The 19,582-nt window shown below is 33.5% G+C and overlaps 1 protein-coding gene across 2 annotated transcripts in view; it reads right to left on the bottom strand.

Moving 5' to 3' along the window:
- Positions 1-19,479, bottom strand: part of SPATA1 (spermatogenesis associated 1) — a 40,790-nt gene extending 21,311 nt beyond the window's left edge. For both annotated transcript variants that reach the window (XM_074376130.1, XM_074376129.1), the window contains exons 1-6: positions 16,532-19,479; positions 12,573-12,744; positions 8,016-8,122; positions 6,293-6,410; positions 3,544-3,597; positions 3,225-3,450 (exon numbers count right to left, since the gene is read on the bottom strand). In XM_074376130.1, coding sequence (XP_074232231.1) covers positions 3,225-3,450; positions 3,544-3,597; positions 6,293-6,410; positions 8,016-8,122; positions 12,573-12,608 — 541 coding nt within the window. In that variant the 5' untranslated portion in view covers positions 12,609-12,744; positions 16,532-19,479. The remainder of the gene's footprint in view (positions 1-3,224; positions 3,451-3,543; positions 3,598-6,292; positions 6,411-8,015; positions 8,123-12,572; positions 12,745-16,531) is intronic.
- Positions 19,480-19,582: the final 103 nt, after the last annotated feature.

The following is a 19,582-nucleotide window of genomic DNA, read 5'->3' on the forward strand; positions in this document are numbered from 1 at the left end:
CAGTAACAACGTTTTTTAAAATGAGGAACAACTAATGAACCAATAGTAGAGCTAAAATTGAACCATAAAACAACTGCTCAATCAAGAAAAGCCAAGAAAATAAGAAAAATAAAGAAAATAGAAGAGATGAGACAAACATAAAATAAATAGTAAGATGGTAGATTTAAAACTAACCACGTCAATAATTGCATTAAATGTAAATGGTCTAAACAGCCCTAATAAAAGGCATAGATTGCCAAACTGGGTTAAAAAGAAAGATTTAAATACGTGCTGTTTACAGGAAATCCATTTTGAACGTAAAGTCAGATAAAAGTAAATGAATGGAGAAAGATACGCTATGTAAATATTAATCAAAAGAAAGCTAGAATGACTGTATTAATATCAGACTGAGTGAACTTCAAAATAAAGACTACTACCAGAGATAAAGAGAAACATTACATAATAATATAGGGAACAATTCATCAGAAAACATAATAATCCTAAGTGTGCATGCATTTAATAAAGCACTTTTAAATAAATAAAGCAAAACTGATAGAAAGTTGAAAATGTCAATACTTTTATCTCTGTAATTGTTAGGGCATGTTGATAAAACTTAAGGATTTCTTTCATTAAAAGAATCATAAACAGAATAAAAAGACAAGCCACAAACTAAAACCTAGAATGAATTATATACAAACACACACACACACGTGCTGGAAAAAATACATGTACATAAAATGAACAAATACTTAACATAAAATGGGCAAAACATTTGAATAAAGACAAATCCAAATGGCCATTTAAACATATGAAAAAATGTTCAACCAAAGAGAATCATTAGAAAAGAAAAAGAAAATGTCTGGAATTAAAAATTCAGTGTAAGGGTTTAACAGCAGATTAGCTAAAGAGGGAATCAGTAAGCTAGATTTGGTAGAAAGATCTGACACAAATTATCCAGAATGTGGTCTGATAGAATGGCAAGAGTATGGTTCAATAGGAACTTTCAGACATTGCTGCTGGGTACGACCACTTTGGAAAACACGTGGAAATTATTTAGCAAAGTTGAACATGTGCATTCAATGCTAATGCTAGGTATATACTATTTTTAGATCATCTTGCACATGTGCATTTAGGAGCCATGTACAAAATCATATGTTCGCCCCAAACAGCAAACCAAATGTTCATCAGCAGATAGGTAAATAAATTATGATATAGTCATGCAATAGAATATTATACAACAATAAAAAGAAATGAAATAGTATTATATAAGACAACGTGGTTGAATCTTACAATTACAGTGTTGAATAAAAGAAGAAAGACCCAAACAAAGTGCTTTCAATATGATTCTGTCTAAATAAAATCCACGAGAGACAAAACTAAACTGTGTTAAGGAATGCATATTCAGGTTGTAAAACTATAAAGAAAAGCAAGAAAATAATTATCTCAAAAAATCAAAGTAGTAATTGTCTCTATTGGGGAAGGAGGAGGATGTGACCAGAAAGAGCATGGAATACAAGGTTGGAAAGTCCTTTTAAGAAGAATAGTGAAATAAGCCAGACAGAGAAAGACAAATATCATATGTTACCATTTATATGTGGAATCTAAAAAAGAAAACAATTGAATGAATGTAAGAATAATAATAACAACAACAAAAACATTACCTTAGAAACAGCCATTAAACTTCTAAAAAAATAACAGGACAAATGCATGAAGCTATATTTAGAAAACTGTTACTTGCAGCACTATTCATAATAAGAATATTAATATGTGGTTGTATAAATAACTTATACCACAAGGGAATGCTATAATGATGTAGATCTACATTTAGTGACATGAAATGTGTATGATAATATTCTAAAATAAAAGAAGAACATTTAAAAGAGTTTGTATGTGTCCTCATTTTTTAAAAGTTAAAAAAATATTTATACACACAAGAACTGAAAAAAAAGGGAAGAATATACACCAAAATACTGACAGATACTAACAGCTATCTCTGGATGGTGGAATTATTGTTAATCTTTATTTTCTTCTTTATACTTATTGGGGTTTCTAGAACTTTTTAAAATGAGCATACACTAGATTCTGACTTAAATTATAGTTAATTTTTTTGGTGTGACGCACCAAAAAATTAATACTATTTAAAAATTACACTTATGTAACATTCATAGGATTAAATACTCTCACCAAAGATTTTTGGAGGTTTTGTGCAAGGAGCATAGTTCAGGAAGTTGGCCAGTAGCCCAGGGGATGACATATGACACCACTCATGACTGTATGTAGTGTCATTGTCCACTTCACTAGCTACCTGATCTTGTACTTTTCAGGAATAATAAAATTCCACTCAGGTGTTTTTCCATTTAACTTCTAATTGATATCATGATGGGAAAGCTGTATTTAACATTGCAGGGACATGCCTAGATAAAGAAGGAAGTAAAGACTCTTACTGAGCATATTAAATATGGCTAAGATTAAAGAAGGGGCTGAGTTTGGAGCATCACTGAGTATAGTAAAAGCTGATAAGAACTGCTATAACTGAAGATGAAGAAAATGCAACCAGTTAAGAATAAGTGTATTTTGCGGCTGTAATGAAGGTTGTCGTTAGTTTGGGGGAAATTCATTTAATTCATAAATGTTTAGTATATTTGCTTTTCTAACACAATTTATTTCCTGTATGCAATAAGGTAAAAAAGTTCAACTGACTTTTTTTCAATTCTTAAGAGTGTAGTACCAGTTTTATTTTCATGATTATAAGTTTAATTTTAATTTTTTAAATTACCTACCACTTTTTAAGAACTGACATCATCAAATTAATGAGTATAAACAGAAAAAAATTTTAACTCTTTGGAATATAAATGTATCCCAACATTAAAGTTGTTTTGCTTTGGTTTGATACTGTTTTCCTGGCTAAGATCCTTGTGGACTTATTAATAGCAAGGTTTTATACAGCAATCACTTCCTTTTTCTTCTCCTTTAGCCTTAACTTTATCTGAAACTATTATAAATGGTGGTAGAGTTTATTTAAGTGCCGTAGTGTATTTTGATTTTATTTTAGCATAGAACATAAATTGTCTTTTTTTCCTTCCAACTGGCAAAACTATTTTTAAATATCTCCAAATTGAATTGTAGCTTTCCTCCTGTACTGCCTGTATTTGTAAGGCTAGATTTGCCCAGAATTTGTTCAGAGACCTGACTACTAAAATGTACTATAACAACCTCTTTGTCTTTCCCATTCCAGTTGAAATCACCTTCTTTCTGATTCTTGTTAAGAAGCTCTTTCAAAGTGTTTTCTAGAAAACTGGGGTCTGTTCCATGTTCTTCCTTTGACAAAGTTACACTAACTGGTCTGTGGATTATTCCATCAGCAACACCATTATTAGTCTGCCGCCCATCTAAAGAAACTGTTGATGATGCTGAATAAATATTTCCTAAATGATCCATTATAGGAAGCAAATATAATTCTGGTTGAAGAGCCTAAAACATACAGGAAATTATAAAAATTAGTTTATAATTTAAAAACAGTAAGTTAAATCAATTCGTATAAGTTTAAAATGTCACATTACATACATATGGAGGAGCAAATGATTTGAGTTTCAGTTCTGATTCTTGCTTTGCCTTCACCTAAAAATAAATAAATGAGAAAATAATTAAAGCTTTTTAATATTTTTCAATCATTTTTACCCTTTTTTGTGGAAGGCATATATCCGTGACAAAAAAAAAATCAAATTTAAAAGCTGGTAACTAAGGTTAGATTCTAGAAAATGTAGAATGTAATTCTATTTCTATTCATTGTACGAAACATAATAGAAATTCTATGCATTTAATAATGGTAATTGTGGCTATCACTTGCATGAAGTCACTATGTGCCAGGCACTATTCTACATGCTTTACATATAAAGCTCAGTTAATCCTCACAATACTATGTGACAGGCACACATATTACATGGAGGTCACAGACGAGACTGAGGCAAAGAGAGGTTAAGTAACTTGCCCAAGATTTTACAGCTAGGAAGTTTCCAAGTCAGGATTCAAAACCAGATCATTCTTTGTAAACTTTATTTTCTAAATATTCAATCCATAGAGTCAATCTGTTACTCATCTATTCATTCAACAAGTACTGAGGGCATATTATGTGTCAGGTAGTGTTCTATGGGGTGGGGATACACTGGTAAACAATGCAAAGTCCTTGCTCTCATGTAGTTTATATTCTACGTGGGGCAAGCAGATATTAAATAAACATGATTTAAGATAGTTCTATGTGATTAATGAAAATAAAACAGAGTGATATAATAGAGAGGAATTAGAGAAAGAATATCTGAAAACTAAGCTGTTGGAGAAGGTCCTTTTGAAAAGATAATACTTGAGAACTGAATTATGAAAAGAAGCAGCAAGCTATTTGAAAATCAGGGGGAAGTGATTTCCAGGCAATTGCAAAGATGGTAAAATAGAAATAAGCTTGCCATATTTGAGGACCAAAGGAAGATTTTTGTGGCTAAAGTGCAGAACCGAGGAGAAAATAGTAGTGAATAACATGCGAGAGGCAGCTTGTTCCTGAGGCCCTCCTTATCTCTCGACTAACTGCTGCAAAAGTCTTCTGGTTACAGTTCCCGCCTCTAGTCCCTTAAGGCTCTCATCATGTCATCTCTTGCTCAATAATTCCAAAGCTTCAGGAAAAAAAAAAATCCAAATTCATTATTCTGGCATTCAAGATCTTCAACAAACGACTTTTGCAACTTGTCTACTATTCCCTTTCACAGTCAATGCGCCAAAAAAAAGGGCAGCACTCACTCTTTCCTAGTTGTCTACTTTGCCACTTCTATGCTCATTCTATTTTCTCTGCTCAGATTCTCCCACCCAACATCTTTGCAAGATCAAACTTTCATCTGTCAAACTCCAAACTGAGTATTACCTCTTCCTCAAAGTTCTCCATCTCCCCTCTTCTCTGGCTGGAAGTAATCTTTTTTTCTTCTGAATACACAAAATATGCTATTTTAATTACTTATATATTTTATCTTCACTACTACACTGAATAATAGTCTTTAAGGGCAGGATCCATATCCAATTATTTTTTTCTAATTTTATATATAGAAAAACATCAATAAATATTTGTTAAAAATAATAAAATATTAGAAGAACTGTAGAAGTTGACTTAAATAACTGTTAGGTCCCTGTCAATCTAGAATTCTGTGATTGATATTGTATAGTTTTACATATCATGAAAGAGAACAAAAAGTTATGAGAGTTGTCCCCTTTCTTCCCTGCTTAAGGAAAACTAACTCAAAGATTAGTAAATTAATCTTCTGGCATATTATACAGAATTCTAATGACAAAAATTTCAAATCTAGGTGCTGATCCCAAGAATTCCACATAGCAAATTCTTCTACAGTACTACTTTGGGGGGAAATACTTATTTTTTCCATTTATTATTCATTATTTAATTTTTTCAATAAGCATTTAAATGCCTTAGAGTACTAAACACCTTGTTAGGCATGGATTATAAATATAATAGTGAATAAAAGTAAGTCCCTGCTATAAATAAAGGGAGCTATATAGTCTAACAGCAGAGTTACATGTTAATAAATAATCACAGAAGTAAATACATTATAATGATATGTTAACTAGAGTAGAATAGAAATATACTGCATTTTTAAACAGTTTAAATATGGAAAATCTTACCACATTGTAAACCAACTATATTTCAATAAAAAAAGAAATCAAAAGGGGAGGTCAGAAAAAAAATGGAAAATCTTGATTAAAAAAATAAACCTTATATAAATATGAGAAATCAGAAACTTTGAGATCTAATTGTTTGCTGGATTGACAATTTCAGCTAGGAAAACGCTCTGCTTAGAAAATGCTGTCACTGAATCATACGGGCTACAAATACGAGTGTTCAACAGATAACAGCTGATTCCTCCCCAACTCCCAAAATACGTTTGGGTGGCTAGTTGTGAGAAACCATTTTCTCTAGAACAGAAACACTTGTTTAAAAAGGTTTTAAACACTATCATTTAAATTTAAAAGTATATATTACTTGTATGATCACATTTGATCATATTTAAAATTTGTTTTTCTTTTCTTCCCAAAGAAATTCACACACAAAAACACCCCCATTATTTTAGTGCCTGATAACATGCCAAAAAGGCTTTTCTTTTCTTGATGACCTGTGTGCTTAATGATATTTCAATTTCAATATGATTGAGATTACATATCTCAGTATGTTACGGGGTTGAGTTGATAAGCATTTAAGAAACACAATTTGTTAAGGAATGCTTTTGTTAATCAAAAGGAAAAAAAAAAAACTAAGAAAACTTACCACAGCTAGATTATTTCCAATGCATTTCAGAAATAAAAATTTTTCAGCAACAGCATCTTCACCAAGGAACTCACCGAGACGCTCCCTCAGGGCTTGTAAAGTAAGGTGAGGAGATATTCTGAAATATCATGACATTGTCTTATAATGTAAAATGAAATAAGTTTCAGCTATACTAAAGATTCAATAACTTTATTCATCTCTCTCAAACCTAAGAGATTAATTTAATGTATCACAGATAGCTTAATATATTGTGTTTCTACATTGCTTGGTATTTTGCAGGCCTGAAGGCCTATAAATATTTTTTTAAATAAATGATTAAAAGTCTGCTTTTTAAGTTATGTCAATGAACACTGTTTATATATGTCCATTTTGTACTAAAAGGGAAAATGCTTGTCTACTTTTCTTATCCACCTTCCAACTTTTTGTTAAAATAAAACTCTGCAATGGAATTTATATACTTTTATACAGATATTAAAGAATGATTTAGTAACAGGTATTTATTTTGGAAGTTTGCTAGGATTAACTAGTGCTTAACATTTTCTTTGCTGATCAAATGTTGTCAGACTCCACATCTTTGCTCACTGGGGATACTTCATTCCTCAACACCTAAACTTTAATATGTTCTCGTTCTGAGTCCTGGTTTTTCAAGGATCTTATGGGAAACATTTTATAATTAATTGATTCAATTAACAAAGATATACTGAGTCCCTGTATGTGCATTGTAAGGGCTGGGAATAAGGCAATCAACAAAACAACCACCTCTGTCCTTATAGACCTTACAACCTAATGGTAGGAGTGAAAAATTAACAAAATAAGTAAGAAAAAATTTAATTCATAAGACATTGCTAAGTACTACAGAGAAAAATAAAGCAGGGAAGGGAGAGTATCTGCAATTTAAAATACAGTGATCAGAGGTGAAAAAGTATGTGACAATAAGTATATGTATGTTCCTACATAACTGAAAAATTGTGCTGTACACTGGAAATTGACACAACATTGTAAACTGACTATAACTCAATAAAATAAAATTTTTTAAAAATACAGTGATCAGAGAAGACCAAACAAAAAGTAATATTGGAGCAAAGACCTGAAGGAGATGAGCTAGCATATGTAAAGGCAGAGAGAGCATTTTAGACAATAGGAACAGCAAGTACGAGGATTCTGAGGTAAGACCATGTCTGATGTGTTCCAGAACAGAAAGGAGGTTATTGTGCTTAAAGAAACTGATGGGGAAGATTAGGAAGACTGAGGTGCGCTCAAGAGAATAACAACAAGCAGTTAAATCACATAGTGTCATGTGTGGTTCTGTGAATGTGAAAAAGAAAAAAATATATATATAAATACATATAATTTCTATTTTTAAATAGTTCAGTGAAAAAGTAATTGTGAATATACTGGTTTTACCACTATTCCCAGCTCTTCAACAGGTTTCTAATTTCAGGTAATTTCTTTCAATTCTCTTTGTGTACAACCAAAGTAATACACAAGTTACAGTCTGTTTTCTAGGTGGCAGTACTATGGCTAAGTGACATCTGTTCCTACAGTACTTTTTAACTGTTACATAGTACTATTTATTGATAGTATCCATTAAGTCAGGGACTGGATCCATCACATGAACAAGATATTTTTCACTTATAATTTTTGAATTTCCAGAAAACACTTTTCTCTGCAGAAAAAAGATTGTTTTTTCTGGCACATAGTAACATGACTACAAGATACTTGCCTTATAAATCCAGCTGAAATGAATTTGTTAACAACTTCTTTTGAAATAGTATTTAACTTATAGTTCCACGATCCTTCAGGAACATAAAAAACATGAAGTTCCACCAACTGAATAAATTGAGAAGAATGTCAGTTAAAATATTTTTAAAACAAAAAAATCAATTGATGTCCTTTAGAATTTTAAGTTTAATAAACATAATTGAAATAAACATGGAATACATGTATCCTTCTGAACAAACACAAAAACCAAAATGAAGAGCCAAAAATTTGTTAAGTTGGCTACTTGGCACTTGGAGCACATTTTCCCTTGGATACAATGTCATAGATGTGGTTCAAGATTTCCTTAACATCCCTGATATACAGTGTTATTTCTGTGGTTTGCAGTAAGAATACCAGATTGCCAAGATCAGCTTTCTTAATACCAACCTCTCCCCTCCCCTGATCCCTACCCACTCAGTTCCATTGGTGTGACCTTGTAGAATCCTTATCCTTTATATATTGTCTCCCTAACATAGCTATGATGATTGCCAGTACTCAGCACCTGCAAAAGTGTGAATACTTGGGTTTGGGGAATATTTTTGTTTCCCAGAATTCTAGGAAGAACCTATTACTGACCAGTGATGAGGAAAGGAATGGTTGTTTTCACACAGGGCATGTCTGTAAGTTTAGCTTGTCTGTGCTTATATGTACTGTCTTCTATTCTATTCGTGTTTTATGATATTAATTAGAATTCTTCTATTTAGAAGAATAGATTACTACAGCAAAGACAGAACAATTACAGCAAATCAAGTCTTATCTTTTAGTCTAATGAAGTTTGCCATTCATGTATATTAAAAGTCAAAGAATTTAAATGATTACATTCTATAATGTTAAATATCTGAGAAAAAGTTTCAAAATTTGAAGTAAATTTGACCCTATCTTAATACTAGTAATTTTATAAGAGATAAAAATGGCTCTTGAACTGAATATTTTGCTCGACTCGTTTTTATAGATGAAGTAAATTACTTATACTTTCAATTAACCAGAAGTTTAAGATGTTTGTACAGCTAGGATAGTGAAGTTTGCTATATGCTGTATTTTGAACATCAGAGCATTTAAAAGATTATTCTCTAGCTATACCATACTAACAGCTAAAACCATACTATACATTAATATTATAATATTTAATATCTATATTATTAAATATTTGCAAAACTTTCAGAAATCTGAAGTAAATATGACCTTACCCTTTATATAAATGTATTAGTATTTTATAGGAGAAAAAATATTTCTTGAACTACACATTTTACTTTGTTTTTATAAGCCAAGTAATTACTTCAATATTTTTATAACAATTCATGAACTATAATTCAAAGTGTTTGTATAGATTTTAATTCCATAATTGAATAAGGAGGCAATACAAAGAAAATACAGTTAGTAAGACATTTCTTGGCCTTTGAAACATTTTGTGATGCAAATTAATTTATGGTGAATTTGGATTTATTCATCCATTCAACAAATATTTACTGAGTGTCTGTATGTGCCAGCATTGCTCTAGGCAGTATGAACATGTAGTGAATAAAACGAAGATCCTTGCCTGCAGGCAGGTTGCATTCTAATGAGAGGTCAGGAAAAGGAGAGGGGTGAGACAAGTGAGGCTCTCAACTCCTGTGCAAAATTTAAAGGAACACCAAAACCTCAGTAATCAACATAAATAATATTTTTAAAAATCTATTCAATTAAAAAATTCATGATGAACAAAATATCACAAATTTAAAGACAGACTAGTACTACTGGAACCTGATTAAAAGGGAAAAATATGAACTGCAATATACACGTTTCTTAAAAAATACATTTTTAATGGTTAACTTTTTCTAGAACAACAAAGTAGTCGAAAATATTGAAAAATTTTAAAGTCTATATTAAAACTCACAACATTACTTTAAGGTTAAACATTCTATTTATGTCAAAACCCAAATTTATTATAATTTTACTTTCTTGGCTTTAATGGAGGCAAACTCATCAAATTAATATTTTCATTCAAAGTATTAACCAGTTAAAAATATATTAAAATGTATATAGAGGGGCATATATTTTGTCTTTTTCCTTGGTCTCTAAAATGGCTAAACATAGCACTATTGGATTCCTGTTTCTATTTAAAATGATTATCTTGTTCATTGTGGGGTTTTGCATTAATTTTTTACTTAAAAATCTTCTATTAAAATATTTATCTTAATTACTTAATTTTTTGGTGCCTCTTTAAATTTTGCATCCAAGGCAAGTGACTCATTTGCCTCAGATTAGTCCCAGCCCTGTGAGGGACACAGACAATAAACGGTAACTATAAAGCACTGGTAAGTTGTATGGTACTTTAGAATGTGGGAGGTACTGGGGGAAAAAGAATAAGTAGACCAGGGTGAGGAAAATAAGGAAGACATAGGAGGGAGTAGGTTTTAGTTTTAAATAGAATAATCTGAGCACACATCTAAGAAAATTAACGATTCCTTAATGTCAACTATTATCTAGTCCATATTCAAATCTCCCCAATTGTCCATTGTACTCAGACTGTTTTTTCAATCTAGAATCCAATTAAGGATAATACAGTGCATTTGGTTGTCACGTCTTTTTTTTAAAATTGAAATACAGTTGATTTACATATTGTGTCAATTTGGGGTGTACAGCACAGTGATTCAGTTATTTTTTTCAGATTATATTCTATTATAGGTTATTAAAAGATATTGAATATAACTCCTTGTGCTATACAGTAAATCCTCGTTGCTTATCTATTTTATGTTCAATAGTTTGTAGCTGTTAATTTCATACTCCTCATTTGTCCCTCTTTCTCTCCCTCTCCCCTTTATCAAATTTTTTAAAACCTTAATTTGGAAGAATTTTCCAGACCTACTTTTTTTCTCTTAATGGCCTTGACTTTTTAAAGAGACTGGGCTAATTGTCTTATAGAATGTTCTGCTTTCTGAATTTACCTTATTAACTCCTAAGGTGTCATTTAACTTATTTCTCCAATCCTTCCATCTCTTGTAAACAGTTAACTGTTTGGCCCTCAGTTGACACAAGTTAATCATCTGGGATAAGAATACTTATAAATGGTGCCCTGTATTACATATTACTTCACATCTGGATATACATAATGCTCTACTTCCAAATCTTGCTATACTTAACAACTATTAAAGGGATCATAGAACAGGCTATAAGGGGTAAGAAAATGGAAACTGTTAAAAAGTTATTTGAATAATTAAAGTATTAGATGACAGTGGTTCAGACCAAAAGTTAGCAGAAGTGATGGAAAGTGGTCAGATTTTGTATATAATTTGAAGCAAGAGTGAATCCATTAGAAGCGAAGTTTGAGTAAGCAGTCAAGTATGGCCTCAGATACTGAAAGCATGAATTTGCCATCAACTGAGATGGGTAGTCATGGTTAGTGCAGGTTTGGATGAGGGGGAAGAACCGTAATTCACTTTCAGACATGCTAAGTTTGAGCTGTCTATTGGTCATCCAAGGGGAGATTTCAAGCAGGCAGTTGAAAACATCAATCTAAAGTTTGGGAAGGAAGACTGGGATGGAAGTATAAATTTGAGAATACTTACCATAAACGTGCTGTTTAAAGCTAGTAGACTGGATGAGATCACAATGAGAGCAGATAAGCAAGAGAACAAAGAGATGACCACAGAAATTCTCCACTATTAAGGGATCAGGAAGAAGAAAAAGACCTAGCAAAGGAGACTGAGAATGAGTAACAAGGAATGTAGAAGGGAAACCATGATAATGTGTATGCTAAAAGCCAAGTGAAGGAATTATATCCAGGAAGAGAGAGTGAGCAACGGTGTCAACTGTTGTACATAGACAGAGCAAGCATGTGTGGGATAAGAATTAGACAACAGATTTAGTAATGTAGAGGAGAATTTAACAAGAGCAATTTTGGTGGAGCAGTAGAGTGAACGCTTGATGGAGTTGATTTAAAGTGAAAGGGGGAAGAAAGTATTGGGGGGTTTGAGAAGGTCTGAAACAGTTATCTCGAATAATGGAAGAATGAATGAGTGAGTGGGAGATAGTCTGACTGCCTATCAGCAAAAGGTCCACTTGAGATTCATGGTCATTAATTTAAAGTGAGAATAGTCCTTACGCTGGTATGTTTTTCTCCAGCCACGTTCTACTGTACGTCTAGGTGTAGAATAGGTGAAAGAATCAGATTAACCAGGGTTCTTGTTTTGACAAGGAGTACAGCGAAATGAGAGAAGGCAAGGAGTCAAAAGTATGTGCAAGAGAGTGATCAAGACTGCCCTATGGTATTTAAGCCAGCTGTGGAAGGCATTCCGAGCTGAGGAATTAAAAAAAAGTGATAGGATCAATGTACTGGAGGTCCCAATGTAATCAGGGTACTTAGAGATAAATGAGCTAGATACAAGAGCTATAATCAAATAATGAGATACATGAAGTTTGGTTCACAGTGGAGTTAATACCTAACACTTTACATAACCCATATTTTTGCTTTATCAAAACCTTTCTAAAACAATGATTAGCAGGATTTTTCTTACATTTTAGTATAAAAAGATTTTCTTACCTCTGATGAGGAAGGTCGACTTGGATTGAGGGACATATTTACCAATGTCTAAATGGGGTAATCAGTTGTAATTCTGCAGGATTTTTAAAATCTTTCTTCATCTAAGTAGTATTTAATAAAAGTTGTAACAGATTTTTGACTTGTTTAAGATAGCATTCCACTCATTTCTGGTCTTTGATTTGTTCAAAAAGTAAAAAGAAAAACACAAAAGACTTTACAAATAGACTCAAAATGGAAACTTAGATATGCACACAATCTTATTATAGTAATTCAAAAAGACATATTACTAGTAAATAGGGCTGGTCATCACAATGAACATACATCCTATACAACTAAGTGGTGGTAAATTATATTAAAATAGACTTGTGACCAGAACTCTTTTTTGTTATTCTAAATAATTCACTTTCTCTTGGTCAAAAATAAAGGTTAAATATCCATAGTATTTTACATAAAGTAGAAATATACTTTCAGAAGTGGAAAGACTAAACTTATACAAATGGCTGATGAATGATGAAAATTGTTTTACCATTTGAATTTCTTCCTGGGCTTGGATACCTCAATAATAAATGTGAACAATTATTCTAGGTGAAAATGCCAGTCTTTAAGTATATCAGGGTATGTTTGTGTATATTTGTGGTTTTCCTCAGAAAATTTTATGGAAGTTTACAAGAATACATAATAAAATTTAAAGTATATAAATATATAATAATAGTTGAAAAATAAAGTAGCTGAATTATTACACAAAAACAGAATTTTCAAAGTGGCACAATCCTTAAGGATACATTATCACATTAACAGCAGAGCAGAAGCTTTTTCAAGATTTCAAAGCATTTTTCTACTTTGCTTTATATTAAAATAGTGATTTAAATCTGACAAACCTTAAAATTCCTGTGATCTGGTACTGATTACATCTCTATGAAATCTTACCAGAGTCCACCAATTGATCTCATGGTATCAAAATTAAAAGATTATATCTTGGGACATATGATATTTCAAATCAAATTATTTTCACAAATTACTTCCTATATAAATGTTTTACAATAATTAAAACAAAATGCAATCAGTCATTTTAAACATCTCAAACATTACTTTAAATACATTAGTACTTTAAGAAAACATTAAGATCTTTTCATTTCTGTATCAATCCACAGGTTCTTTCTGACACTGTACTAATAATATTAGTCTCTATTATGAACCTGAACAAAGCACAACTCAAACATACACGGTAACTTCCTTATTAGATAAGAATTAATGTTAATAATCTATATAGCATATGGGCATTCATTAACTAGTATGCCAACTGGGAGACAAGAACTTTTGATTTCTGTGGCTGCATTAAAAACTTCATATTTTGGGCGATGGGCATAGGCTCAGCGGTAGAGCATGTGCTTAGCATGCGTGAGGTCTTGGGTTCAATCCCCGGTACCTCTCTCAAAAATAAAGTAAAAAATAAAATAATAAAAATAAAATAATCACCAATTTAAAAAAGCTTGTTATTTTAATTCTGAACAAATTTTTAATTAAGCAAACTCAAGACAGATCAGTCAAGACCTGCTTTACTATTATCCTAAGGTAAACTGTCCCATTGTACTACCCCTTCTAAAGGAACAGCAAAGAAGCCATGTTTTGAGTGACAATTCCTTTTGTCATTTCTGACTGAGTCAATACTAAAGACCAAATCTTGGCCAGCCAGAGACAAATAAAATGACCTGTCATGAAAAAAATGAGCCCTTAGGAATTAGAATTGGGAGAAGAATTCAAGGTTTAAGTATGTAGTTGGTAGATATTGAAGCAAAAAGAATGCAGAAAGGGAAGTCATGAAGCAGTGTCATGGCCATGAGGCAAGCCCATGTTATGAGAGTTACCATTTGTAAACAAAGATGGAAAAAGAGATAAAGACTAGAGAGGATGACTAAGTAGACTGGTAGTGAGAAGTAAATGAAGGAGATTCATAGGTGATTCATGTTTACAGATAAGTATTAGAGAGAAGAGTCAACATTTTTTGCTGCCGAGGTCCCTAACCTTGCATGGACTCCCAGTTTGGCCTTTCGGGGCAACGGTTCCTGTTTTTTGGATTTGTATGGAATAACTATCTCCACTACTCCACCACTGCTCTGTGTTGATCTTCACAATAATCTCTTCATTGTGTGAGGTAACTAGAGTAAATCTTTGCTGTCAAAACCAAAAAGGGCTTCATTAGTCTTTTTTAGGCATGCATAGAATCTGTAGTTGATCCTAACCAAATCACATTTTGAGTATTAATTCCTAATATATAATCTTCGGGATTTTCAAATTCTTTGCCTATTATTAATTGGCTAATGAAAAAATAATGGCAATTCAAACAAACAAAAAAAGACTGACAGCTCAATAGCCAAAGATAAAGTGACTCTAGGGTTCTGGTTCAGTCTTTCATTCACTGCATACTTTTGCTTTATGACCTCCCTGCCACTTTGCAGGGAATGGAAAATTGGCTTTATCTTGCATACTAAACCCCAGCAACTGGTACTGGCTGCATAAAAGTGAGTTACTGAAAGGATTCCAAGGCCACATCAGCCCTCAGTAGGCAAGAGTATATAGTCAACTATGGGTTTGGGAGGGAGTAACTGCTGGTAGATAATATCACCTATCTGCCATCTCTGATCTAATCTCTAAAGGGAATTAGCTATCATGCTTTCTCTGCACTTTTTAAAAATGATTTTGGGAGTCAATAGCAGAGCTGAAAATCAAACTTAAGAATTTCTAATACTGTTCAGCGCCTAGAAATGAGGATTATGGTAATTCGTATTTCCTGTTTTATTTGATAATGAGGCATACAAAGACATGCTCAGTGGACTTTAGAAAAACCCTAAATAATACTAAAATTGGAAACCTAAAATGGGCTATGTTTAATCATACCAATATAGTAGAATCTTATACAAAGGAAATGGATTGGGAAGCAGAGAAGCAGGTTTCTAGTCCTGTGTAACCTGTAAGACCATTCATTCACTCTAAGCCTGTTTTAGTCTGTAAATTGAGTGGCTTGGACTCTAAGATTCCTTGTAGCTCTAAAGTTCTTTTTGATATAATTCCTGATTCTTAAATCACCAAGGCATGACGTCTATATGATCAGGATAAATTCAGGTTAAATATGTGTCTTAAGAATTCTGTCTAGTTCATGGTTAACTTGTAAATAAGGTTCCCTAATTCATTGAAAGTAATGAATTAAGAAAGTTTTTAATAAATAGATTAAATTGAGGGCACTCCAGAACTCCTAGCCATTTTATAGTCCTTCCAATAGAGGAATGAAGTTTGCTTTCCGTACAGGCCCTAGCGTAGACAAATGGCATAGCTGTCTTGGTTTGGGATATTCTTATTAGTATATATGGGGGCATTTTAGGGTGGGGAAGGTCTCCCAGAAAGTAACAGAATAATATGAAATTAGAATCTATGTTTGAAAAGGAATTATAGAATATGTTTTCTTTTCATACATCCCTTCAAGGTCTTTTGAGAAAGTCTAATGTTCATAATCATAAAACAATAACAGGACATTTTTTAAAAAGCCTCTGTTCTGTTCAAAAGTTATTTCTAAGTTTTCAGAGAGACAGAGATACCTTCTTGTCCAGTATTAAACCTGATTTAGGATAAACATTACAATAATGTTTCTCTTGGTAAATGGTATTTGAATGTCTGGTTACAGAGTATCTCAAAGTTTATATTCCAAAAATAGAAAAAGAGTAAAATGATTGAGGTTCAAATATATTTAAACACAAGAAACAAAACCCAATCTCAGTCTTCCTGATTTTAAGTACTAGTCAACATGATGTCATTAACATGGGGTGAAAGCATAGCATGGGTTTATAAGAAGAGGTGGAAGGAATACATTCCCTGCCCCCCCCATCGTCTTTCCTTTTGAAGGGATAGTTTTTGAAAGCACATGTCCAGTGATGAAAGAAACACTAGTCTTTTAATTCTCCACATACCTTCTGGGAAACTTTCAAGATGGGACAAAGCACAGAGATAAAATAGCTTCTATCATTTTCCTGGACCAGAATCATAACTACTGAAATGAAAGGTAAACAGGAAGGTAACAGATGTACAGCACAGGGAACTATATTCTATAATCTATAATGAAAAAAAAATATATATATATATGTATAACTGAATCACTGTGCTGTATACTAGAAACTAACACAACATTGTAAATCAACGATACTTCAGTAAAAAAAGGGGAAAACTAGAAAAGGTAGTAAGAAAAAAATGGAAATTTTAAAATTAAAGGGTATTTAATAATATCTCTACACATGCATAGATGTTGAGTTAAAAATACACATAGAACTATATTCAGTATCTTGTAATAACCTTTAATGAAAAAATATTAAAACGAATATATGTATATATATACATGACTGGGACATCATGCTGTACACCAGAAAGCGACATATTGTAACTGACTATACTTAAATTAAAAAAAATAGTCTTATGACACTTTTACTAGATAAGTCTTTGTATTGTTTCTTATAAACAAGTTTCCTTATAGTTCCATATCCAACTATGATATCTAATTGTTACTCCAGTATATGAGCAGCTCCATGGAAACAAATACATTACCTACATATAATAGGATAAAAATCAGGAGATATAAGTTCTATTCTTGTCTCTGCCACAAACCACCTACATTACAGTGGGCAAGTCACCCATCCTTTCCAAACCTCAATTTGCTTGGTGACTATTAAGAGTAGTGTAAACAAATTCTTTGTGAAAGAAGTCAGAATTGAGTCTCATCTTTAAAGAGATTCAGCTTTTAGTTAAACTATAAAGCAAGGCACTTAAAATTTAAAGTATTTTATTCATTCAAATACTGAATTTAGATCTAGTGAACTAAAGAACGGAGGGTACTAATCAAATAAGATGAAGATCCTAGGTAAATTTAAATTGCCTGTGCTCTGCTGACAAACAGAAAATGACAGATTTCTTGGTTGTGTTTTCTGGCCATACATTGTTATAAGGAATGTCTTGGTATCAAATCGTTTTTACAACAGGGCCTGTCTTTAACCATCTGAAATGTGACTTCCATGTCTGTAAGGTTGATAAGGCCTTTGAAATGTTTTAAATCATTGTGGAAACTCAAAGAAAATGGCTTGTTTATGAGATATAAGTAATGCATTAACTGTACTTATTGTTAATCACTTCAGATGCAATTGACCTTAAAATGAATGCAATGCTTTTTTTCCTTCTTTCCTATCCTGGACTAAATCCTTTATCAGACACTGTTAAAATTAAGATAATATCCTAGTTTGAGATGGCAGTCCAAACTCTGTGGTCTATGCAGTAATTAAAAAAATAAAGCAAAACCAAAAAACTTTTTCTTTTCAGAATGTTTAAGCTAAAACAATATAGGCTTTGCTTATTCCTCAACACGCCTCACAGATAGGGGATTGGACTACATACACATTCCCTGAAACCCCTCCTAGCACCAACATTTCACAGTTCTTACCTTAGAGTTTAGAGGCATATTCTATAACTACTGTAAAATGGAACATTCTTTGAGTAAAGCTATTTATGTTTAATTGTACAAATCTGTAAAGTATGAGTATGATTAGTCAAAAGGAACCAAAGGTGAAATAATTTGAAATACTACTGGGGAAGAGGGAGAAGTAACATTTACTGCAGTACTTGTCATATTCTTTACATATATAATTTTATTTCACTCTCAAAAACAACTCTGGGAAGCAAGCTTTGTTATTTCATTTTAAAATGAAGAAAGAGAGGCTCAGCAAAGTTTAAGTAGCTTGCCCAGGGACAGCAAGGTGAGTGATAGAGCCAGATTTCAAACCTTGGTTATAGGCCCAGTCATTACATTCATTGTACGACTTAACTAAAATACCAAAGTAAGTGTACACTTTTGTGAAAAGATTTAAACTGTTTTGTAAGTTAGATTTTGTTAGCATAGGGCACATTATATATGAATTTTTCTCATGATACAAAAAAATTGAAATGCACTAAGGGTGAAATTATTCATGTTTCTAGAAAACATCAGTGTATTTATTGATGGACCGTCCCAGCAGACTAGCTAGGAATCATCTGTTCTAAGCGCTGTGACATAACACATACGTCCCCATGGGTGAACCATGCACTGGCTGAGCCTCTTTTGCTTGGTTACATCATACTGCCTCTCTCCAGAAAACTCCTCTGAAGCTCAATTTCAAGCAGCAGGTAATAAGTTACAACTGAAATATGAGAGCAAACTTTCTCGAAACTAAAAAGTTTTATTTTTTAAAGTACAATAAGCGTTTATCCCCCAAATGAAACGGACAAGGGGAGCCAAGTATACTCTTCAGCCAGCATCTTGACTTCTTCACAACCTCTTCCAGACAACCAAGAAGGAAAAGGCGACAGAAGTCAAACCTTGTGAAGGCGCTTCCTCCTCTAGCGGACCGGCGCCCCAGCTCCCCGCCGCCCGGCTCCCTCGGTCGGTTTCAGCGATCCCGCCCTCCTTCGGTCTCGCGGATCCGACGGTGGGGAAGCGGGCTGCGGATGGGCCGCCCGCTGGACAGGCTCGGGTCACCCAGAGACACGTCTCTAAGCGGGTGGAGTGTCAGGGACTCAAGCCCGTACTTCAGCTCTTACTCCAGGTTGGGCTCGCCTCTCCCCTTCCCTCAGCCTCTGCCGCCAACTCCGTGAGGAAACCGGGAACCTCCGGGTCGCCCCGCCATCAGGCCTTCTACACACTCCCCGAAGCATCTGACTTCCCTCATCGGTACTCTTCAGAGTCCCTCTTAGGTCTCGGAGGATAACGACAAGCTCTCTCCTTACCTCTCGGGAGAGGGAGGGCAGAGAGGATGGGCGTCCGGTCGCGCTCGCATCCGCAGCTGCCACGCCCACCGTCCGCTCCGCCCCTTCTGGCTCCCAGCTCTCCCCCCCCCCCGCCCTCTGGAGGCTCGCGCTCCCGCCGGGTGAAGAGCTGAAACGGGAGGACAGCGCGCATGCGCACCGAGGGTGGCGCCCCTAGGCAAAGAACCGGAAACTTAGAG

This window comes from Camelus bactrianus, chromosome 13 (assembly GCF_048773025.1).
Source record: "Camelus bactrianus isolate YW-2024 breed Bactrian camel chromosome 13, ASM4877302v1, whole genome shotgun sequence".
NCBI lineage: Eukaryota > Metazoa > Chordata > Mammalia > Artiodactyla > Camelidae > Camelus > Camelus bactrianus.